Here is a 25,590-nt window from a genome sequence, read left to right on the forward strand (position 1 = left end):
CCTATTTCAAATCTGAGACGATGCGCAGACGCTGGGTGAGCCTCCCGTCGCTAGCGGACGCTGTCACACTCCAAATAAACACATCACATGAAAAGTTCTCGGACAGTTAAGCCTGTTACAAACTGGCCATTTTAGCTGCATCCAAGGGACGAGTGTTCAAGAAATAAAATCCTTTGAAACATATGCTATCCATGCAGATGCCAGCAACAGGCAAAAACATGCACACGTCCACAACAGTGGTCTCACATCAGATCTCCACGGTCCGTTAAAACTGCCCCCTTTCTTATTCAAAATAACTGAGATCATTTCGTCCACTCTGCTTCCGTGCTCGGGTTTTCTGTAAAACCACTGCCGGCTGTGTCCCTCTCCCCCACCAGCTTTCTAGGTAGAGAAATGTCCCATCTGTGTCACCCCCTGCGACCAACCTGCGTCTTGCCCCTTCATGTCCACAATGGGTCTCACCAGTGGCTCCCTCTCTCAACGTATGTTCTGAAACTTCTGACTTGCGCGGAACAAAATAAGCACGCAAGCAGACAAGTAATTATATTTTTTGCTTGCCCTTAACGTTTTCTCCAATTACTCCTCTATTTCTCCCCTTCCCTTCTGTGACAGTCTTCTGAATCGTGCATTAAGTGCTCACATGGCCAAGGCACTGTCCCAGGCTCCAGACATAACACAAAATAATAACACAGGCCCCACGTTTGAGTCCCAGACTATCTTCAGGAGCAAAACGAAGTATGTGCAGCATATGCTGCAGTGAGGACCAAAAAAGGGGGTGGGTAGCTTTCCTGCCTACATCCTTTATGTCACCATCTACTCTCTTCTTTCAGCATCTTTTTTATTTAACGATCATCCTTGCAGCTTCCTGAAAACGTACTTTAAATATAATTAATGACACCTTTCTGGCAAATCCAGGGAGTTCTCTCATTCTTCATCCTCCACAATCTCAGAAGTGTTTGACATGATTGCAACAACATTCAAGAGACTGGACTGATCACTGTCTTTCTTGCAGAATATCCTGTTCTCTTGGATTTCAGGATCCTGTATTAGCTTTGCTCTCTGGTCCCATTTCAAGGCAAGACTTCCCTCTCAGACTCATTTCTATTCCAATTTCTAATTCTAATTCAGCCTTTCTTTCAAAACAAAACCTCTTCTCTTCTTTACCAATTGGCAAGTAATCAAAGAAAGTTCTAGTTCTGAAAGCTTTATCCATCAGCTCCAAAAACTTGCACATTTTTGTTGCCCCAAAGTTCCATTTCCGTAGCATTAACCATGTGATAGGCAGGGTCCCCTTCTCCATCAATGTTTGAAATCCAAGAGATCCTCTCCCCCACCCGTCAGCCCTTAAGATGTCCGAATCAAGTTGCCTAGGGCCAAAAACAGAGAATAAATATAGAGTTTTGTCTCTTCCCTTCAACAAGTGGTGACTCTTTCATTCTTTTTTGGCAATGTCTGTAACATCTACTTTTTAATTTTTATTCCCAGGACCATGACTCCAATCCCAGACTCTCAAAGCGTTTCTTTCTTGTTTTGTTTTCTCTGCCATGTTACAATAACACCTAAGCAATCTGAGTCTAGTCTTGCTCTGATTTAGTCAACGCTGCATGAAGTTGCCAAAAGAATCTTTCTAAAACATCACTTAAATGGGTAGAAACCAAAGCATTTTTTTTCCTGTCTCTCCTTCATTACGTTGTGTACATGAAACCCAGTTCCTGAACTTTCCCCACTGTGGTCCCTTTCCGTCCCCTTACCGTATTTCTAACTATGCCTGGACATAAACCTCTCAACTCAGAGCTTCTGGACCCACCCCCCAATCACCAGTCATCATCGCTTTGCCTTGTAAAACCAGACTGTTTTCTCCACTAGCCTTCCCCAGTGTTTAAAGCTTTGAATACAATTTCTCTTCTTTATATATATTTTGGTAATTTATTTTTGTTACTTTTTTAATATAAAAGCTGTCACAGGCCTATTTTTTTTTTAGTTTATAACTTAAAAGCACAGGGAACTCTCCTGCTGAAACAGCGTAGGGTAAAAATACTGTCACCACACATACTGAGCACTTAAAAAATCCTGGCAGTCTAGGATTAAAAGATGTATTTTTTAAATGATAAATTCACACAACGCTAAGTTTAACCATGAGATACAATAATGACATAGTTAAATAGATAATTTCATATATAATCTTGGCAGATTACAGTAATTATAATCATGAATGTTATGAAACTTCAAAGGAGCAACAGTAAATGGTTCTATATTAAAAAATGTGAAAATGGAGATTTATAGCCCTCAGGCTTCAGGCATGTACTCGTGCTGGAAATGTTCTTCAAGTGTGGCGAGCCTTTTCACCATTCGATTTTTAAAAAAGGCAAAACAACTCAATAGTAAAAGATTATCTTTAACAGGCGTAATTCCTAAACCATATGCCATTTAATAAGCAGGCATGGATGACAGCTAGAGCCACTTTAAAGGAGGACTTTTTTTTTCCAAATGTCTGTGTTTTCACAGCTTCTGAATGTCGTCTTACGTATTAGGAAGTAGACTGCTATATTGGAAGGAAAGATTCTATGTTTTAAAATTCCAAGGACTAAATACTGAAAAGACTGGGAAACTAACTAACAGGATGGCTTCCCTAATGCTAAAGCTCCTTGCTGATTCACTCTGACCTAAAATTCCTGCAACCTATTTTCCTCTTTTCTCTAACAAACCCCCACCTTGGCTTCACCTGCTCCACTATTTCTGTGCTTAACAGCCCCCAACCTTGCCCTTACACTCCCCACTCGCCAGACATTCTTTACCCAGAATCGCTTATCCCTCGACCCAGGAGCTGTGCTCCAGGAGGGAGGCCATGGGCTGACAGCCTCAGAGGATCACCAGGCCCTCCAGAGTCTCCCCGTGACTCCAGGCGGATTCATCAAGACTAAGAAGAATAGGGCACCCTGGAAAAATGCCCTGTTTGTTGTTGCCTTTCTGTCCCACCCAGCTCTTCTATCAGACTCAAGACCCCAGCCCCAGGACGGGCTCCCAGTCTCCGCCGCCGCGTCTCAGTCTGGCTGTTGGAGAGGCTGGATTTTCAGTAACAGTACTTCTGCCCTAATCCTCACTTGCTCTCCTCAAACTCTTGTTCTTCCCAACTCTCTCTGAAAATCAACTCAGGCTCGCACCTGTGAATAAAATCTGGGTAATGGGCAAACAGAAAATGCGGGTAAAGCCAGACGGGCCAAGGAGCTCACACACTACAGAACTGAGTCGGGGACCCGAGCAGCTAAGAGAGCCTGTGGGCACAGAACGTGCAGAGGAGCTGAGGACCTGCTGCCGGAGGAGAGGCAGGCACCCCACGCAGGCCAGACACCCGCAGTGCACCGGACAGCGGGGGCGTCTGAACACGAGAGGCGCAAAAGGAGAACTTCAAAGGTGTTTGCCAGTGAAGTTTGTGTTTTGCTGTCCAGCAGTGTTTCCTGGAATTCGACCCTGTTCAGGAGAAGGGACACGTGGCAGTCGGGCTTTAAACGCAAGCACTGTTTCTTACGCATAATTATTCTGTAACAAGAAATGGGTAGTGAAATGGAAATTTAAAACGTCCTCTAGAAGAATAACCACGAGAAGCTTAAATTAGCATCTTTAAAATCTCTCACCCTAAAATCCCAGGACAGTCTGGCCAAGAACTATGTTGTTCACTACATTATGCCCACAAAGCATCACTTCATGTAAGACTGGAGAAATCTACCATATTAGTTTCTACAGCAGGTGTGGAAACTACCTTCTAAGGGAAAAATAAAGGAGAGCTAAGAGGTTGCTGAGGAAACTAAATGGAAAAATGTAAGAACGTGACAGACAAACCTCCGAGAAAATGGCCTGGGGGCCAGTGAATCGAAACTCCACACACGGGGGAGAGGTGCACCATCTCGACGGCGGTGACGGGTGCACGGTGGACACACCTGGCAAAACTTACCAAATTGTACACTTTAAACATACGAAATTTATTATCTATCCGTCAACATAAAAATAAGGGGGGAGAAAAAGTATCCAGGCTACAGATGTATGAACACAACTGTCCGTCTGCAGGAAAGCAAGAACACCAGTGTTCAAACTTGGAAACTTGAGAACATCCTTGTTGCTGAAACACACTCACAAGTACCCTCCATCCACATGAGGTAAAATACGTAAGGTTTAACATTTCAAATGAAGGCAACAATTGACATCAGTGTAATGTTAAAAAAAAAACTTTTAGAGGGAAGAAGAGAATGAGAAGAAGGCAGCAGGAGGAAGGGTGGCTGCTGGTATGGGTGGCTGGTCTCTCCCAGGACTAAATATCCATCTGTGAGTTTAGGAAGTGGCAGGTTTGCAAGGAGAAAGGGGACAAAGCATTCATCCATCTACTTCTTCATTCATTAGACAAATATTGATTTACACCTTACGAGTACTAAGCATTACAAACCCATGATCACAAAGAGCCACGGTGTGGTCTCCACCTTCATTAACTTCTAGTGCGGCAGAGGAAAAAAGCTATCAGTCAAGTCACCTTAATAATGACTAATATTCCCACAAGGAAAAGATCTGTGAGAAAGTGTGACAGGAGTGTCAGGGAAGCTTCCCCCGGGAAGGTGTTCCTGAGCTGGGATGTGCAGAATGAGTCATCCTCAACTGCGTGAGAGGGGACAGCGTGTGTAAAGGCCCTGGGGCAGGTAAAACACGGTGCTTTGGAATAACTGAACCAGAAACTGGTTCATGTAAGCGATATTCAGGGGTTAAAACCTACTTGTCTTTGTAACAGAAGGCATCTGGAAGGAGAGGGAAGCAGGAAGAAGGATACCAAGATTTATGCAATTGAACACGTCCACGGGGCATTCACTCAGAAAACAGAGGCGGGAAACCAGGCTGCGGGGGAGGTGTTTGTTCTAATTTCACAATGTCTTAGAATTTTCAACTCAAGCTGCTGAACAACAACACATCGAAATTAAAAGCTTCTGTGTATCGAAGGCCACAATCAACAGAGTGAAAGAGGAGCCTACAGAATGGGAGAAAATATTTGCAAAACAGTATCTTTTGATAAGGGCTTTAATACCGAGAACTCCTACAGCTCAACAACAGCAAGAACAATAAAGACAAACAACCTGAGCAAAGAATGGGCAAGGGCTTGAAAACGCGTTTCTCCAAAGAAGATACAGATGTGGCCGAGGAGCCCTGGAAACGAGGCTCAGGATAACTGACAACTGGAGAATGAAAATCAAAACCACAACGAGACATAACCTCACACCCATCATGATGACTGCGATAAAAAGAACCCCAGGAAGTAACAGGTACCCCCAAGGACGTCGGGAGACTGGAACCCGTGGACACTGTTCGTGGACGTGCGAAATGGGGCAACTGCCGTGGAAAACAGCATGGAGATTCCTCTGAAAATTAAAAATAGGGCCACCATGTGATCCAGCAGTCCCGCTTCTGGATATAAATCCAAAAGGATTGAACGCAGACATTTGTACACCCACGTTCATACCAGAATCATTCACAATAGCCAAAAGGCGAAAGGAGCACAACGTGCACCAGCGGATGGAAGGATAAGGAAAATGTGGCATAAAGACACAGCAGAATATTACTCAGCCCCCGAAGGAAGGGCGCTCTGACCCGTGCCACAGCACGAGAAGCCGGGAGGACATCACGCTAAGCGAAATAAGCCAGTCACAAGAAGACAAACGCTGCATGATTCCACGTACGTGAGGCACTGGAGTCGTGAAACTCACAGAAAAAGAAAGTCAAGCAGTGGTCTCCAGGGGTTGGGGGAGGGCGAAACCGGGGCCGTTCAACAGGCACGGAATTTCAGTTTTGCAAGATGCAGTCGTTCTGGAGCTTGGCTGCCCAACCAGGTGAGCACACTTTACTTCGCTGAGCTGTACGCTTAAAACATGGGCGAGATGATGCATTTTATGTTACGTGCATTTCACCACTTGAAAATTTAAAACACGCTGAATTAAACAGTCTCAGAGCTAACTCTCTAGCTGTATAATTGACTGCTCTGCCGACAGCTAGCTGGCTGGGTGGATTTTTGAGGAAAGCTATGAACTGAAAATACAAATCATGGGAATCACAGAAAGCAGCAATAATGCTATTACACTACTTCACATTTGTCTCCTCCCTGCATCCTTAAAATGTGGGACTTCCAGGGACTCTAGTAAAAAGTCTTCTCACACGAAACTCCCGAAAGCGTGAGTTTGACACAGGTGTCTGGTTTCATCTACTCAGAAAGCAGCAGCAGAGGAGGAGTGTTCGTGGCTGTGCTAGATACAGCGGCATCTCCCCCTGTCTGCTGCACCCAGCTCCAGCCCAGATGGAAAGCGACAGGTGCAGACGGAGAGGAAAAAGGAAGAAGGCCAATGCTTTGAGCAGCCTCGTTTCCCTGGAGAAGAGTCCCCTGCCCCCACCCCAGCCTCCCCCCGCGGAGCAGCACCATCGGCCCACCTTGCTTGCGCACGTCTTCCACGGCAGCGACCAGCTCCTCCTTGAGATCCTGACTCTCCTTGGCGATCTGCTCGCCCTTTTCCAGGAAGTTCTGAGTGGCCTGCTCCACAGACGCGGCCAGCACGTGGGCCTTCTTTGACCTCCCCTTCTTCTTACCAGACGGGCCTTTGTTGCTTGTGTTGACAAGGGTCGTCACCTTAAAGGTAAAAGGACAACTGTGAAATTAACTGCCAAGAAACAGCACTGTCATCTCGCCATTTTTACACAGCCTTCGCTCACGACATTGCGCACACACATCACACAGCCTCATCCTCTGGAAGACGTGGAAGCACACAGACTCTGTGCAGACGAACAGCTGTTCACCTCACGCAGATGACCTCAGGTCATCAGGACGAAGGCCAGACGTGCCAGTAGCTCAAAGTTCCCAGCCAACTGGAGGCTGCGCCTTCGCAGACTGAACTGTGCAGTGCTGGTCAGGGTAGCCAGCCTCAGGGAGGAGATACAACAGAACACAACGTGGGACCGCCTCTGAGCCTTGCGTGAGGAGAACCAGTACCCGATCCTGAGCCTCAGAGTCAGGGCGGAGGTGAGCGAGGGATCGACACATGGTGGACCATCGATGCCCTCTGCTCATGGGTCAGTCACCGAGGACTTCTGAAGACTTCTGCTATCTCTGAATTCCATCTTATAAAATCAAAACGGTGAATCTGATTTGAAGGCGCTGAATGACGCAGTACCCAGATTTCATTAACCAGCTAAAACTTCGAGAACTGAAATTAGATTGACTTTATCACTCCTTGACTAAGTATTATAATTTGAATACAGATCTCAGTTGCCAAACCTCCTTCTGCTCTGTATCTAGAGCTGCTTAATCTTGTAACACAGCTTTTAATACGTTACAAAGAACTTATCTCCTACAGACTTCTGAACCTTTATTTTCTGAGAAGTGTGAGAGGGAAGGGAACGCCACGGCTCCACATTCTGTTCACTGAGCCATCGACACCTCTGCGTTTTTTCTAGTGTGCTAGAAAAGAACACGGGTGCTGCGGTCACTGTCACCGGCACGCGTCCTGGCGAGCAGATTAAAACTTTTTTTGGAGGTTGCCAAGAAAGTCAGTCCCCAGCAAAGCTCCAAATGCTGTAGTTTCTGCTCTTGACTTCAGATCCAAGAGCAAGCGAAGTGACTAAAGTCACAATGAACGTCTAGTGTGTTTACGGGGCGCAAGAGAACATCAGAAAACGGAACGTCTTGAATGAACGTGGGCTGAGACGACGAGCACAGTAGGGTCATTACCTAAGACATGGTCAGCACAGTGTTGCGAGCGGTGCCAGCCTGTTTCTCTAGACAGCTAAATAACTAGATGCAGTGAATTGAAGACGAATTCTGTAAGGACATTTAAGTAAGAACACTAGACAAAAAAAAAAAAAAAAAAAAAAAAGATAAAATCCTTGAGAATGAGACTGCCAGAAAGCAGCAGTGAGCTGTAAACGTGCCCTTGGCCAGTGACACGGGGTGGCTCTTCCGCTCCCCTCCCCCCCGAGGCCAACATCAGAAGCAAGACCGGCTTCACAGACGCTGCTTTTCTGGGGTACAGGAGTGCTCTCCCCAAGGAGAATGTCCCCCAACACAGAAGCACGGTTCTCTTCCAGGAGCCCCCACTCCTGCCAAGAACCACCGCCCGGAAGCAGGCACTGGAGCCCCTCCACAAACACTGCAAACAGCTCCAGAATCTCTCATTTTTATTGACTGACTGATTTTTCAGTCAAATATATTCCGCAGCTAACACTGTGTGAGCTTAAGGTGTAGGACGTGTCAGTCTGACACGTGGGTGTGTACAGTGCAATTCTGACACGTGCGCACGTTGTGACAGGGGACCGCAGCGCCGATATCCGGCGCCTGCCTCCCACTACAAGGCTGCGGGACGGCCCTGGTGTCCGTGCTCACCGCCCTGCGCAGCAGCTCTCTCCCTGGGCTCTGCATCCGAGGGAAGCATTTCTCTTCTCGCTGATACCTGGTTTGTTCTCATTTTATGTACAATTCTGAGAAGTTCTGTGATCTTGCTTTTTAGTGCTCTCAAAACAGAAAAAAAAAAATTGATGGGGAGGGGAGCTGTTTGTTTCCGGCATATTGACAATCTGGGGAGTGGAAGCTGACGCAGAATCTACCAAAAGAGCTAAACGGCCACACCGTGGTTCGTCTGCTGTCAAGGCAAACGAAGTTCAATTTTTCCTGTTATCTCACGGCGCATTACTCTATTAAGCACAATTCAGGCAACACTCATAATAACAAGCCGGTAAGAAGCTATCAGTTATGTGGGAAGAAATAAAGATGGAACTTGACCAGGAAGGTCCTAAGAAACATGTGATGACTTCCAAACGAAGCAAATCAAGTCAGTCCTCTGTGAGGAAGAGCTCTCGGCTCCGCGTGTGTGGCGGAACGTAAAGGGATGTGAGAGAGAACAGAAGGAACGTTACGAGGCCCCATTAACACTCACGCCTTAATCAGTTTAGAATAAGGAAATAGTTGTTCATTCTCCCCATTGCTAGTCAGTTTCGTTGAAGGACAAAGTCAACAAGTTAGATAAGAAAAGAGAAGGACGAGATACAAGCACTAGAATGGTCGAGACTAAGTTATTCTTCATTCCTTGCAGAAAATGTGACTGCATCAAGAAAACGCAGAAGAGTTAAAAGACAAACTATTACAACCACTCTAGGAGCAAAGAGCCGGGTGGCTAAACACTAGATTTAAACAGTACAAACCTAACAGAGCAGCAGTCCCGGCGAAAAATCCAGTTGTAAACATCCTATCACCACACACTCATGCTATCAGAGATAACAGTCTCTACTGCTGCGTGAGGAAAATTACCACTGCGAGGGAGAACACAGGACGGTCTTAACAGCAGAGGGACACCCCAGTGAGCTGCGAAGGCTGGCTGCCCGCGTCCAGGTCTGGCGTCCGGGTGACGCTGCATCCTGGGGAGACGGTGCTTACAGACCTTTAAATGCCTAGGGCAGCTCACTGGCAAACTTTCAAAAGGCAGTTATTCTGTAGAAACTCCTGGTTGAATGGTACGTCTCCCCTTACCCTATCCAGGCTCTCTCCCCAGTCCCCACACCAAATGCCACCCCAGGCGAGCGTCACTCAAGACCCACACGCTCTCCTTTGCTAACGATCTGCGAGCCCATCTGCTGTGCGGCAGAGAAAAGAGGAAAACACAACGTTCCAGCCACAGAGACAAGAGCAACAGCGTGAACTCGGACACGGCGCAGGAGACGAGGTCGGACAGACGCAGCAGAGCAAAGCCTCTGGGGCCTCTGAGAGCCGAGCTGAGGGGTTTAGATCTTACTAGTCACTGCCAAAAAATTTTTTAAATAGAAGTGCACGTGTTAAAGTGTCCATTTTCTCTTTCCATTCACTCCTCAGAAATTGTGCTCTCATCTCCACACCTCCTGGAGCAGAGTCTTCTTAAACTGATCTCTAAGGAAACTGGTAAGTTCCCAAAGCCAAATCATTTTTATCTTATCATGCTGCTCTGTCTCATCAACTCTCCTTTCTCCGGGAAACACCTCCTGGCTAATTCTCTTAGTAACAATCTCTTCCTTCTCTAAACTCCGGTAGCTTTCAAAAGGACCATCAAACTCACTTCTCTCTGTGCCCATGTTTTTCTCCCCCCCTCCTACACCAGGAAAGGCATGCTGCTGCCACCGCCCTTTTAAATCACCCCGATCTTCTGACCACATCATTCAGAGGCATTAGCTGCACCAATTTTCCTCTAAACCTTCAACACAGCCCCTTGTCTGTAGGCCCGTCAGCCTTAGCTTAAAAGCATGCTTGGTTTTCTCTAGTCCCACCTCAAATATTGCCTCAATGTCTCCACCTCGCATCAAAGAAGAGAAGAAATTCTATAGCTCCCAGATAAGAGTGTAAGTGGTCCGTGGTCCTAGGACCAGGACATAATGAGGGTCCCAGTGGACCCCGGCCAATGGGAACGTCTCAGTGACAGCCAGAGGGCAGGCACCGCTGCTCTCAGACACGGTGATGGCGGGATCTGAGTGTAACCCCGTGAGACACAGGCTGGTGCAGATGACTCGTCGCCTGATGTCCTAGGAGCAGAGCCCCGTTCCTGCACGGTGGCGGTCGGGAATGCAGCAGCCAGCGCCACTTCACTCCTTTCTTTCTCTTACAGTGTTTTTAAGACAATTTATCTGACCATGTCTCTTCCACTGGATCAGTTCTCTGCTTCCAGACACACACGCTCAACAGACAGGGAAGACTTCTTCCAAAACAACAAGCAACAGCGAGGGCACCAAGGCCTTGGTCTCGGTCACTCTGTCCCATCTGCCCAGAGCCAGCAGCCGGGCAGTTTGTCTAAGCTCTACCCAGAGGGCAGTCAACTGAAGGCAGGCTCTGCAGACATCACTGTCACCTGGGGCTTGTCAGAAATGCAGACTCTCAGGCGCCACTCCAGACCTACTAAAAGAGAGTCTGCATTTTAACGAGATCCCTAAGTAATTCATATGCACATTAAAATCTGAGAAGCACCGAATTCTAGGACCATGATCATCAGACAGCATCGCATCTCAGAATCACCAAGATGCCTGTCAGCAGGCGGATCGGAAGACCTTGAGGGGCTCCTGGGAGGTCTCTGCCAGGGCATCTCACATCCAATCACAGGGAACTAGGATATACACGGTTTATGGATTTACTTTCAGAAACAGCAGTCTAGCTGAAGCAAAAGAAAGTGAGAGAGACAGAGCAGTGATTTTCTAAAGGCAAACTTTTCCTCTTACTTCAGGTGCCATCACAGATCACGTGTCCTCAAAAACAACCCGCTGATGCACCGGTCAAGTCGTCGAAAGGCACCCCCTCTATCAGGCAGCCAGAAGGCACTGGCAGAAGCAAGAGTACACAGATGTGACTGCTGTGAATCGAACCATTATTTGAGATCCCCAGAAAGCCACTAAAAGAGAACCAAGAGCTAGAAGTTAAAAAAAATGACCATCTTAGCCCTGTTTTACTAGATTCACGCACTTGGCAGATGTGAGCAGTAAGCCTTTGTGAATCCCACTGTTGCAAAGCTCTGAAGCATTTCATTTGTCACAGTCACTCAGCTAACGTAACAGAGGGCTCTGATTACTGCTGCAGCTTAAAAAAGAAAAAAAAAAATCAAGAGCACTGTGAGGTGAATATTTGAAAACAAAATGATCAAAAACAAATTCTTCTATTCCAGGAGCAACTGTAGATAAATTTAAAAATTCCTTAAAGAGGAAAACTCTTCTAACTTAAGATAGAAAAGAGTTAAGTGCTCCAAGGGGAATATATTTGATCACACGAAGCCTCGAGGAGAAATCTTAAGTAAGGTATTAAGAACTGCCAAGTTAAACAAGTGCCAAGCAATGCGTCAACATGACGTCTCCCTTGAACTGCTCCTCGACAGCCCGATCTGCTCACCCAGCAGTCTCACGGTCAGCACAGATGCGGCCTGTGCCTTTCCTTGCAAAACACACGAGCAGGCGAATGCTCCCCTTGTGGGATAACCCACGAGCGGGCTTTCCATGACATCCAAGACACACGCATGTGGTGCACTTGGAGGAAAAAAGACCAGCGCGGCGACACCAGTGCCTGAGCGAAAGGAGGCCAAAACACAGATTTCCGCGGCCTCACAGTCACTAAAGTAAGACTTCCGTGTGGCAGAAACGATGGCGCCAGCGTTTCCTACTGAACTGGTCTTTCTTCCCAGACAAAGCTCCACATCCCATTTCAGACAAAAAGAAGTACATCGCCAAGAACTGGTTATTGATCCTTCCACAGCTTTAAAGCTAAGAATCAAGAAACAAAACAAAACAAAAAACAAAGAAACGATCTTTTAATGATGCACTGGCAATTTACAGAAGGCAGAAATCGGAATTATCCTCGTTGTCTGAAATTTCCTCCCAGGTGTCTGACACTGGCAGTGCAGATCAGGATGTATGTTCATTGACTCCCAAGTCCTGCAGGCGGGCATTCCTCAGCTCTGAAGACAAGGTTTTATTATTTAATCTGAAACAGAGCTGGACTGGTGCTGGTTACATATGGCTGTAAAGAGAGCCTACACATGACGTATGCCGTTTAAGTTATTATTATTATTATTATCATTATCATTATCATTATCATTAGCAGACTCACCCTGACCTGCTCCGTGCGGTCCAAGGCAAGCCTTCTCTCGGGTGCTTTGGTATATGCTTCCCAAATACTTTATCTTGAAGAACATACAGATAGACTTCGACTTACCTGATTTTCCGACTTTACAGTGGTGAGAAAGCCATATGCATTCAGCAGAAACTGCACTCTGAATTCTGATCTCTGACCGTTTCCCAGGCCAGCGCTACGGGGTAGGGTGTGGTGCTCTCTCTCTCACGATGCCGGGCAGCGGCGGCCACAGCTCCCGCTCAGCGACGGGAGCGCAGGGGAGAGGGCAGGGACCCCTGCCACCGTTCTGTACCCACACAACCACCCTGTTTTTCGCTTTCAGCACAGGATTCAATGAGCTCTTCGACACTTGACAGCTTTGTGCCAGATAATTTGTCCAACGGTAAGCTCTGCTCGGAGCACATTTAGGGCAGACGGCACTAAGCTATGATGTTCAGTGGGGTAGTGATAGTAAACGAATTTGCCCCTCACAATATTTTCAGCTTAAATGATGACTTTATTGGGACACAACCCCATTGCAAGTCAAGGAAGATCCATAATACCAAAAAGCAAATTTCAGAAATTAACCCCGCAACAGAAATGCTATGACTGGGTGTTGAGGCGTTTCTAAGGCCAAGAGCAATAGCCAGTTACACCTATCTATTCATTTACTTACTTATTTTTCTTGGCTAAGTTTTCTGCGGTTGCAATTTCCGGAGTAGAACAACTGGGCACTGGACCATCCATCCTGCAGGTCAGAAGTGACGCAACCTGACTTCCCAGCAAGAACCTCTCCAGTGGCTGTAAGCCAAGGCGCAGCAGGGGGCCCTTCTCTTTAGGCACTTTTTCTTCAGAAGAAACTGCTTCCCTTAGAAGATGCTGAACTCACACTCCCTCCACTCCCTGCTCAGGCGTGCTGTGTCACCTTTACGTAGCAGCCTGAGGGACTCAGCTTCGTGTAACCTCCAGGGAGTGTGGTCTAGATCCACTGCCACCCAAAAGCTTATCTGAGAGAAACAGCATTTACTTTTGCTTGAAGGACGGTCAGGCCAACTCTCTCCACCGATCATAATACCCCAACCACACTACCGTAAAGCAGACAAGCAAAGAGAGACACGTTATTATGCTGGACACTGATGGAAACGTCTCCACCTGCCTTCGTGTGATACCACTGACCTCGGTGGAGAGGCAGCCCCACAAAGGGTTTTAGAAAGCTGTGTGCGCCCTGCGGTTACAGCTAAGGTACCTTTCTTTACGTAACGCAGAGAAATTTTTGTATGATTTTAGTACCAAGAATATTGGAGCTTTATTTATTTTTCTCCTTAGAACCTGGTTTGATTTATTTCATGGGCATTAAATTGTGTAATAAATTAATTATTATTTTTTACACTGACTTCAATGAAGAAAAGCTTGACCCAAGTATATGGTCCCCATTACAAAGCATGTAATTTGATGATGATTATTATTGAATTAGTCTCAATCTTTGCTCCTTATCCAGACTTACATTCATCTTGGTTTTACTTTTTTTAAATCATTTTCCTTTATGGTATGTTAACCTTCCAGTACTCTATACACCTTAAAATCTAATAAAGTCTCAATCTTTTATGGAAGACAGTAAAATATATTCCGTCAATTCTAAGATTTACTTTTCCCCCACACTTCTACACATGCAAAATAAGGATGAATCCTACAACCTGTGTCACTTAAAAGATACATTTGATAGAGGTTTATTTTTTCTTAAAGGCACTTAAAATACATATCTTATAATTGATGGCAACTGAGATTTGATACAACATGGCAAATCAAACAATCACAAGAAATAAACTTGTTTACAGGATCTACTAAAAGCCTACTAGATTTTCCTAGAATCTGCACAACGTGCAATGTCTACTCTTAGGGCGATGAGAAAAGATACTCAAAACTAAGACACAGAAGCAACGGCAGAATTCACTGAAGGAGCAACGGCTTAGAAACAGGGACTTAAGTGGGTAAGAAAATGTTTCTGTCTTTAAAAACCTCTGAACTGTTCTAACCATCAGTGCCCATCTGAGGAAACCCCATGCTGTTTTTAAAGTCCCTAACAATTGAAAAATGACTAAACTATGTTAATGAGTCACTATTTTGGATTTACGAAGGCTGAAATAAAATGAAACAAAATAAAACTAGACTGTTACAAGAAAGAGGAGACACAAATCTGAGACTGCAACAAATGAAAAGTATGTTCCAATCAGCGCCGGGTTAGCTAAAAGATTCAGCTGATCAAAACTTCTAATCCAGCAGGGAGGTAGGGATAGAAACTTCATCTTATGAAATAAAAATGATTTGTTCGTTTTCTCATTATTTTGCAGCAGCCATTAAGTGTGTCCTTACTTTCCCTCCCCCTCCTCCTCCCCCCTTGCGTGTGGACAAGTGCACACTCAACACACACGCACAGAAAAGAAGATACAGGCTGCAATTTTTACCACGCTACTTCGACTTTCACGGTTTTTTTCATATGACACATATTTTTAAAATACTGTCAAATTCCAGATGCTGCTAACTTTAGTATATTTGAGATGTAAATTTCAAGCCATCATTTGCAAGTACTAATTAGGAGCTCTAGATTCTTGGTGAACTCAAAAAAATCATAGCTGGAATTCACACCAAAAAGAAAACCATAGACGCCATTAGCACTTCTCGGAACAGAACTGACATTAGTCGTCTCACGTAAAGCGGATGATACTTGCAAGCCACAGGGGGATTTAACATAAAATCTACTGAGTTTTGGGGAAAAAACTATGCTTCCCCACCACCATATTTAAAAAGTTTCTTCCAAAACAACAAGCAGAATAACCCCACCAAAACCTCATTCTTTTGTGGATTATCTCTGCTCTGGAACCCAAATGAATCATGGCGGACGACGCCACCTTATTCTTTCCTTAACAGACCCCTAAACAGTGAATGCCCCCCAGATACGCCCGGCTCCTTACACACACCACACGTGTCTGCTTGAATGCGGAAACAGACCGTTCTCTCTCTGACTCAGGTACCACCACCAAGCACGGAGATTTCAGGTGTTACTTTGTCTGGCAGTTTCTTCCCCTAAGATAATGCTCAACACACACCTGCCTCAGTTTACACACAGTACAAATTTCTAAGACCAAAACCAACTGTGCTTTATGGGCAGAAAATGGATGTGGCTACACAGTTTCACTACAGTGCGCATGACATACCCAAACGGCCCCTCTTTTTTCCCCCAAAGAGACAATTATATCATCCACTGACATTTCCTGAATCTTGATATGTAAGAGTACATTATTATCCTCTCATTACGCTCCAAACGTCTGGTAAAATGCCAATGGCTTGAATAAAGACCACATTGACATTTCACTGCAGGGTCATCTCGTTACGGACAGAATGCCAGCCCTGCACTTGAGTGCACAGGCGTGTTGTCTAGCTGCACTCCTTAAGCATCACTTCTCAAAGGCTCAAGGTTCTAGGGGATTGTAAAGGGGGAAATGGGCAGATTGTAATTACCCTGTCAAAAGACTCTGCTCGTGAACATGTATTGGACAACTCACCAAAAAAGGAAGCATCTCGTTTTCTAATTCCGAGTATCATTTCTCTTTAAAAAGTCTCCTACACTGCTGGTGGGAATGTAGTTTGGTGCAGCCATTATGGAAAACAGTATGGAAGTTCCTTAAAAAACTAAAAACAGACTTACCATATGATCCAGCAATCCCACTCCTAGGCATATATCCAGAGGGAAGTCTGATTTCAAAAGACATATGCACCCCAGTGTTCACAGCAGCACTATTTACAGTAGCCAAGACACAGAAGCAACCTAAATGTCCAGTGACAGATGCCTGGGTAAAGAAGTGTGGTATACTTATAAAATGGAATACTACTCAGCCATAAAAAAAGAGTAAAATAATGCCATTTGCAGCAACATGGATGGTCCTAGAAATTATCATTCTAAGTGAAATAAGGCAGAAAGAGAAAGAAATATACCATATGATAACATTCATGTGTGGAATCTGAAAAAAAAAACAGGACACTAATGAACTCATTCACAAAACAGACAGACTTGCAGACATAGTAAACAATCTTATGGTTACCTAGGGAAAGGAGGTGGGAAGGGATAAATTTGGGAGTTTGAGATTTGCAAATGTTAGCCACTATATATAAAAATAGGTAAAAGACAAATTTATTCTGTATAGCACAGGGAACTATACTCAACATCTTATAATAACCTTTTATGAAAAGGAACATATGTGTATATATATATGCATGACTGCGACATTATGCTGTGCACCAGAAATTGACATATTATAACTAACTATACTTCAATTTAAAAAATAGAAATTTAAAAAGTTACAAATTATGTTGTGGAGATACTGGCAAAATAAAAACCATGGATTTTAAAAAAAAGTGGATGAGCATTTCTGAAACTGCAGAATGGGTATAGAGGATCGGGACCGAAGCAACACTGCGGAGCAAGTCGTCAGTAAAAGGCAGTGGCACAGGGCAGCGGAGAGGATGCAGGCTGTGGAGCTGCCAGGTCTTATCTGGGTGAGAAATTACTGCATCGGAGACTTGGCTTCCTCTTTTGAAAAACGAGGGCAATATTATATACCTCACAGGGATGTTGTGAAGTTTAAATCTGACAGCTTAAAGCACTCAGCTGTGCAACAAAGGAGGGGTTCCAAGAACAATAAAGAGCACACGTGTGAGAGGGAAGAGCCAGAGCACTTGAACCTGAGCCCCACCCACTCACTACCTGTGAGATACTCAGGACAATTAATCTGTCTCTTTTTTTTTTTTCTCGGCTCAAAATTAAAAATTAGCCTTAAGTGACTTCAAATTCCTACGTTCCATATGTTAACGAAATTCAGTTCTTGACTTGTGGCTCATGATGGTAAATTTGGGGCATAAATACCTGAAATCTATTCTCTGTATCCACTGAGATACACTACATGATTGGGAGAGTATTAATTTAACAATGAATTTTCTGAGGCCAAAATTCAGAGGGGTTAACAAAGGAGTATCAGAAATCTCCTTTTTGGGGATCTTTCAAAATAATTTGGATGCTTCACCCAAAGCACTCTGGGGCTTACGGGGGTCCTGCTGCCCCCTGGGGGCCCACTCCAGTTTTTCACCCAAGTATTTTGTGAAATTCCTCATAATTTTCTTTAGATATGCACCTTACTTTTTTTCGTTATGTTTTTATAAGCTTGTGAACTGAATACTCCTGTATATAGCACCATTAAATGAGCTTAACTGCAGAGTCTATTTTTTTGTATTGTAAGCAATGCATAATTCATATCCTTTTTTTCATATACAGTATGGAGAATAATTCAACAATTTTTAAAATTAAATATTTACATTTTGAAAAATTGTATTTTTAGCCATGTACTAGTGACTCCGAGAAGGGGGACCTGCTGAGCCAGGAAATCTCAGGCAGGTGTTTAATCGGACTAATTAAGCAACACGTACAGAACACTTCTGGTTCTCCCTTTGCTCTTTGTAAACGCAGGTGAGCAACAGGTGATTGCCTGATTAGACTATTTAAAACCCACTCACTTTTTATAGCTAAGGAAATTTTTTTGAACTCAAAATTACAAGTTCAAAACATAATATGTGGTCTCAAGTCTTACCTATTTTCCTTCTTGTTCTAGGCACCATTGGTTAAATCTGATTTTTTCCGCGGTACTTTAACATTAGCACAGGGGGTAAGAGTAATAAAATATGCTCCATATATAAAGGACAGAAAGCCACACAGTCTACTGCTCTCACAGTGTTTCTTCTCCTGCCTGACTCTCTCTTAAGAAAAATCAATACACTTAGCTGGCCTAGGGATCGAATCTGAGAAGACTGGCCTCGTTGGCACTATAAACACTGAAGCCAACCGGCTATAAAGCTCGCGTTATCAGACTTCAGATGGAGAAGGACAAAGCGTGCTTGCTTCTCACGCTGCTTCCTCCCCTCCCTGTAGACACTGAGGACACCCCCAAAGTTCAACCTGAAATCCCACTCCTTTTCGAGCACTGTTCATATGCTCTTGAGCTGTGTGTATGAAAACGAGGGAGAACACATAAATGTGTGTGTGTGTGTATACATATATACACCTCTGCGAACTGCTGGCTGAAGTTTCTACGGTTTATGCACTTAAAGCCCAGATGCGCACAATCTCACCCCTGCACTCGGAGACCCGCAAACCGCGGGACGCCCGGCACGTGGACAAACGCCAAGCAGACGATTCACACGCATTTTCTCAGCAGCGACGTGGCCCCTCACCATTCACCCGCTGCGTTCTTACTGCTTCCTCCTGGGCTGGGAGGGTGCCTCCCAGGCAGCACCGGGGAAAGAGGGGCCGTGAAAGGTGTGTGGTGATTCTGCGGGTGGCAGGGATTTCGTAGGGAAGAACAGGAGGGCCTTCAAAGCATTTTAAGGGGGGAAGGCGTTCCGTCACACACAGACAATTCCATCGTGTGGTAATCATATTCCACAATACCGACAACTGAAAAAGGAAAAGAAAAGTAAAGAAGGATGAAAAGCAGAGACGACAGTCCTGTGTTACAGTGACGGGATGATTAGATTTGCCTCGGTACCTGGATAAGCAGAGGTATGGGACCCCAGGAGGAGGTCTCAGACCTCACCCAGCACCACGTGACGTCACCTGTTTATTACCAACTTCAGGACATTAGAAGATCTTAGACCAACAGTCACCAACTGGCCGTCCTGCCAGGAAGGAAGGAAAGCACGTGCCTGGAACGTGGCTCCGCAAAAGCCTTTTTTCCTGGAACTGACGATGCTTCCTCTCAACGAATCTGCACACATACACGGAATGATGACACGACTCTCCTGCCAGAGGGAAGCGACACCAGACGGGTACTTGCTTACGGTCACACGGAAGCCAGCGGCGCGGTCCGGCCTCGCAGCCAGACCGACTCCCTCTCGTCGCATCCTCGCCTGATCACCTTCGTTTCACGTTTGCCTCGCACGATGGACTCGGGCAATTTAGAGACGCTCCACTTTATAATCTACACTCAGATAAAGTTCCCATGAAGCGAGCGCTGTGACACGCTAAACGTGAAAGGCACGTGTCGTCACGGCATGAGAATCAGCTGCTAAAGACAACGAGGGCGCACGCAGCTCAGGCTCCGGGCCCGAATCCTGTGAGATGTGAGACGGATGCAGCGAGAGCCCTGCGCCGAGCCCTTCTGCGGCCCCGTCTAGCTGCGCTGTGCCGTCACCCCGAGCCGCTCGGCACGCAGTCAGGATGGCACGGTGACCAGGGAGCGGGTGCCCCAGGGCCGGTGTGCGGTGCAGACAAGCTACTCACTCACACTGACTCATTATTCCTCTACAGCGATGCTAGCCCTGAACGCAGACATCTCCAGTGAACAACACGGGGTCTAAGAGAAGCGGAGGCTCCCCGTGTTCTCAGGAAGGTTTCTAGAGACACCAGCCAAAGCGGGAAAGCGAAGGGGCACGTCCCAGGGATTCACAGGGCATCAAATTCCAAACAAACGTGAGGGCCCCTCGCCTCCCCTTCCTGTGCCTTCTTCCCCTAAGAGTTGTCACTGTCACGATACGTGTGGGCACATCAGACGGAACCCAGAGCAAACTGAGGCGAATGAGCAAGAGAAGCAGAGGAGCCAACTGCAGAGACGGGCCAGGGCCCCCCGAGGCCAGCAGGTGCTACGGTGCTTCCTGCTGGGCCGGTGACGCAGGCAACACCCAGGGGGCAGCCCCGGCGGGCGGGGCGGGAGACGGCAGTGGGGGTTCTGGGCTGATGTCGACGTGGGTCAGAGCAACCTGTCCCTCCGAGGCAATGCGTAGGCAGCGGCTGAGAGGTCTGGAGACGGGATTCAGGCTTTTGAACTCAGCCAGGAGATATGAGAGCCAGGAGCTCGGCAGAGATGCAGTCCCCATGCTACTCACTGGGCTTTAGGACAGAGAAGGACCCCAACACCGAGAGAGAAGAGGTGAGGGAAACCCATCAAAAGATCAGCCCTAAACACCGAACCAACAGACAGATGCCCGCGGAGATGCGGCAGGTGGGGCGCGGGACGCACGGCAGCTCACACGCGCTCCCCGTCTTCCCGGACACACAAAGCCACGTTCACGCTACACTGCAGTCCGTCAAAATCTGCAACAGTAACGAGCTCTAAAACACAGTGCACCTGCCTTAACCTAGAAATTAAATTTTATTGATAAAAAATGCTAACCGTCCTCTGACAACGCAGAGTTGTCACAAACCTGCAATTTGTGAGAACAAAACAAAACAAAACAAAAAATGCCCAGTATGTACGAAGCACAGTGAAGTGCAGCACAAGGGAACAAGGCCGGCCGGGAGGAGGGGGTGGGAAAACGCTCACACGTGTTCACCTCCCGGACACAAAGCGGGTGCGCATGTACGACACGAGGACAGGACGCAGGTTCACGAGCGGTAAGGCAGGAATTATGCCTCAGGAAAGCTTCCTGCTCGCGTCACGACTGCCCTGCAGACTGGACGGGCCCGGGCTTCTCGCATGCGTTCGCCTTTGAACCAGCCCAGGTACCTTCCCGTTACACACGCACCCAGACCCGTGCACGGAGCCAGCGTGTATCCAGGTGGGGCCTCGGGCGGAGCAACGCAGCCACGTCCTGGGAACAATTCGCACCGTCTGCCTAGCTGACGAGGGAGTGGTACACACACAGGCCACATTTATATGTATTTGGATCATGCAGTCATTCAAACAATGGGTAAAAAATTAAAATTCTAACCTGGTAGATAAAATGTAACAACGTGGCCTTCTCCTCACTTCATCCTCTCTTTTTAGAACGCATCTCCCATTTGAGCTCTCAACGGCCACACTGACGCCAGTGGGGGAAAAGCGATCTATGTTTAGAAATGACTCTTGGTAAACAATGCAACCGAAAAGATTCTTTTCACAAGACAGGAGAAACGGTTGCCAAAGGAGGCGGCGGGGTGTCAAGAGGGCCCTACTCCAAATCTGGTTTAAAAGAAAAAGCCACCCGACCTTCACAAGACCAAGAGGACTCGCAAAGGAGTGAGACGACGGGCCGTGTGCGTCTTCAGGGAGCAGGGCCGGCAGCCATCTAACTCCTCTTGGCCTCATGGCAGAAAACTTTTCCTTGAAACTTTGAAAATACCAAAGCAGAAAGCAAAAATGCAAAGGACCTTTAGAAATGTTACAGCATCTTACTTTTCTATTCTTTGACTTTCTTACTTCATCAGAGTTACTTCCTTTCATTGCCCTTTATACTTACATATGATCTCTTTCAAAATAAAAATAAAAGACAGTTCCAATTTTGTAGAAAGGTTAAAATTTGCAGAGGGGAAAAAAAAAAACAGAATCACAATTCAGAGTGACATTACTCTCCACTGCGTGACCATGATCAGCCACAAAGTGGGTGTTCAAACTTAGCAGCTCATTTTTCAGCTGCAACGAGGAGTTACTGAGCCACGTCTCCGTGCCACTCAGGCTACCGAGCAACGGACACACCCAGGTGAGGGAAACAGTCATCGGCCTTGTCCTCGTGGCATCAGAATCGAGTGGTGGGGGGATAAAAACACCGAAGGAGTAAATGCAGTAAGGACACAAGACAAAGCCTGCACGGTGAGATACAGGAAACGGACGGCTTGCTCTGAGACGGAACGAAGAGGGTGGGCTCCTCAGATGGGCGGGCGGGAGAGACTGCGGGGTGAGGCTGGACGATTTCGGAGACGGATTCCCTGAGATCTGAGGACCACTTGATGCTGACACAGCGAGTCAGGATAATTGTGGAAAACTTCTCTCTTCTAACGATTAACCACCCTAGACGCTCAGTCAGCACTTCTACTAATGGCCTGTGTGTTAACTCCACGCACGTCTTCAGGAGCGTGAAGGTCCCCATCCATCCAACCAAGGCTCCACCTCAGGTAAAATCCAGCCCAGCTCACCCCTCACCCACTCGCTGGCTTTATTAAATGTGGTCGATACCTTCTTCCTTTTCACTGGCAATGAGCCCGCACCTCTGTTGCTCACCATTATGTGCCCAGAACTCACAGACAGCGTGGCTGAGGTGGGTCTTCAAAAATGCAAGTTGAATGAATAAGTGATTACAGCTGCTCCTACTAAATATCCGTGCCATTTACATTTTAGAAAACAGAATCAAATTCAAATAGAAAAGACTGCTGCAGAAAGTCCATTTGAACAGGATGCAATATTAATAAGTGTTCTTGTAAACACTGTTTCTGATCTCTTTCCTGATTTAGCTAAATCTCAGCCCATCTGCAGTGCATGCACAGTGCTACTGTAAAAACAGAAAACACTTTCCTTTGTATTACAGAACACGGCCCCAACAAAGCTGGGATTGCTTCCCGTCCTCACTCCAATACGTTAATTTGAAGACCAGAACATACAACGGTGACAGCCTATTTTTCCTAATAATGAGGATTTTCTAGGATTCGAGCACCACATTTGAATATATTTGATAGAAGAGCTACAACATTGAAAGGTTTTGATATTCTCCATTAGCATTCAAAATTATTTAGTACCTATGATTACAAAGAACGCTCTCTGACCAGATAACATTTGGGGAGTAAATCCATGTGTTTGTGTATAGGTAACACCATTCCTGCCCACAAGCAATTTGTCTGGAAAAGCAGGTGCGACACAGGATCTCACACGTAGAGCGGAAACCTCCAGACACCGAACGGAGAACATATCAGACTATGAAACACGGGAACTGGGGTTAATGACTGAGAGCTTCGGCTCAGTTAAAAGTACAGTGTGGTATATAAATCACAGTTTTTTGAACCAATGAGAAGTTAAATTATATATGTTGACTCTTAAATCCCATGTTAGTTTATAGATGGTTTTCCCATCACAAAACACATGCAGATATGCTCTTCCACGTGGCATTTCTTCCCCAGGTCTTGTACAGAGTCAAAAGAAGGGTAACAAAGTTGCCCTAAAAATATGCTGCCGTTTATACTAGCTTTCCCACTGGAAGCATCAGACATTTCAAAGACTCATGCGAGACGGTGGTGTAATCACTTAAGGACAGTCATTGTAGCTGCTTTTTGTGTGTGTGTGCACCACATTATCTGTTTTTTTAATAAGCCAGAAAGTAGGCGATGAAAGCGATTTCTGAGGGGAACGAGCTGGATGTCTCCTGAAGAAGTGAGGTCTAGCTTCCAGGTGCGATGCATTCCCGGGGGCTTCATCTTTCAGTCACAGCCTGAATTACATGCGCTCACTTTCCACATCAAACTAATGGACAAAGGCAGCAGGAATTCTACAGCAGGACAGAGTGGGGACTGATCATCTTTTATCCCTGTTAACTACCTGACTCGGGGGAAATTTGAGATTTCCACAATTAATGAACCAATTTCATTGACAGTTACTTTATTAGTAGTGTCCAGCTTTACGGCAGGCACATCATAAGCCTCTCGTGCACCCCCAGTAGGGGTGGGTGTATCGCTGGGTGTGATTCCTCAAACCTCTACTGGGTTTTATTACTGAGAAGCTGGGTCAGGTACGTCAGTAAATGCACTTGCTAATTTCACGTGAGAAGTAACAAACATTGCGTCAGTGAATAAAGCAGATCATGCAGTTACCTGCCAAGGGTGTACTTCCTTGCACACTGACGGGGGAGCAGGCAGTTAGACAGTTACTTCCCTCATGTGTTGAGCCAGCACCATCTACAACAGTTGTGGGTGGTCACTGGGAGGTCAGCTCGTGTCTCATACAATTAATATCAGCAAAACAGCTCCGGGAACAAACAGACGCCTGCAGTTCTGCAGTAAGGGGGCACCGCCTTGCACCCCAACCTGCCCTGGACAGAGTTTTTTTAAATTGTGGTAAAACACACATAACCTAAAATCTACCACCTAAAACCATTTTTAAGGGCACAGTACAGCGGCATTGATTCTGTGAACATGCTGATGCTTCAGATCTCCAGAGCTGCCCTGGGCAGCTTTTTGAGTCTGTCTGGCCAAAGGTCATCATGCACTGTTCTGCTGGGACCCTGGGGCACAGTGCCCGACCGCATGGCTCACACTTGGAAACATGCTCTTGTGGAGGAAGGGGGAGTCTGCCATCAACGGTGGGGCAGGCTGTGCCCTGCACACAGGCACTGGACGCAGGGGCAAGCAGGGTCCAGCCCAGCCCTCACTCCGCTTCCTAAACCCCAGTGGTCACCCAGGGGAATGGGCAGTTTCTTCTGTTCACACACGGGTTGTCTGAGTCAGCGCTGGTCCTCCTGCAGGGTCAAGGAGGGGAGCGAGGAGACGTCGAGAAATCGACGGGGGGCCCCTAGGGAGAGTTTAAAATCTTGGGAGCTTTTCATCTCGACTTAGACATTAGTCATATCGTTTCATGGTCTTCCCGTCCTACTTCATTTTCTTCAGTTAAGCCAGCACTACTATGAAGCCTGATGAGCACGTCCATGGTGATGGGGACAAATCTAAGTGAACAGAGCCGGAAATGTGAACATTCTCTGCCTCCCTACCCCCTTTGTCTCCAGGCCACGTGCGATGCCCTGAGCAGCGACGAGGGACAAAGGCAGCAGGGGCTCCTAACAGAGCTGGGAGCCCGGGGACCCCCCCCCCAACCACTGCAGGGGTGTAAGCCCCTCAAGGGCAGGGGTCTTGGTCAGTTTTGTTTATGAACAGAGTCCAAGCCATCAGAACAGTTCCCAAGACTGAGCAGGTTCTTAACCAGTATTTATAGACTGAACTCATAATTCAGGGGGGATATTTTTAAAGTCCAATTTAAAAATGAATTAATTTTAACCTGAATTGACCTCGTTCGTTCCTTCCTTTCAAAAATCTTGGCAGGATACCAGTGTTTTCTTCTCGAAGGACTCACCTACCTGCTGCTTAAAAATCTGTTCTCGAGTATTGCTCGGCACCCTACTTCGGCTTCTCACACTGCGTTTCTAGAACCAGCATATTCCCCTTTTGTGAACATTATCGCAAAACTAGAGGGTTT

The 25,590-nt window shown here is 46.3% G+C and overlaps 1 protein-coding gene across 4 annotated transcripts in view; it reads right to left on the reverse strand.

The window, feature by feature from the left end:
* The window catches only part of CTNNA2 (catenin alpha 2), a 933,346-nt gene that overhangs the window by 744,807 nt on the left and 162,949 nt on the right, over positions 1 to 25,590 (reverse strand). For all 4 annotated transcript variants that reach the window (XM_072951563.1, XM_072951564.1, XM_072951561.1 and 1 more), the window contains exon 3: positions 6,454 to 6,649. In XM_072951563.1, coding sequence (XP_072807664.1) covers positions 6,454 to 6,649 — 196 coding nt within the window. The remainder of the gene's footprint in view (positions 1 to 6,453; positions 6,650 to 25,590) is intronic.

Source organism: Vicugna pacos, chromosome 28, assembly GCF_048564905.1.
Source record: "Vicugna pacos chromosome 28, VicPac4, whole genome shotgun sequence".
In the NCBI taxonomy this organism is placed as follows: Eukaryota; Metazoa; Chordata; class Mammalia; order Artiodactyla; family Camelidae; genus Vicugna; species Vicugna pacos.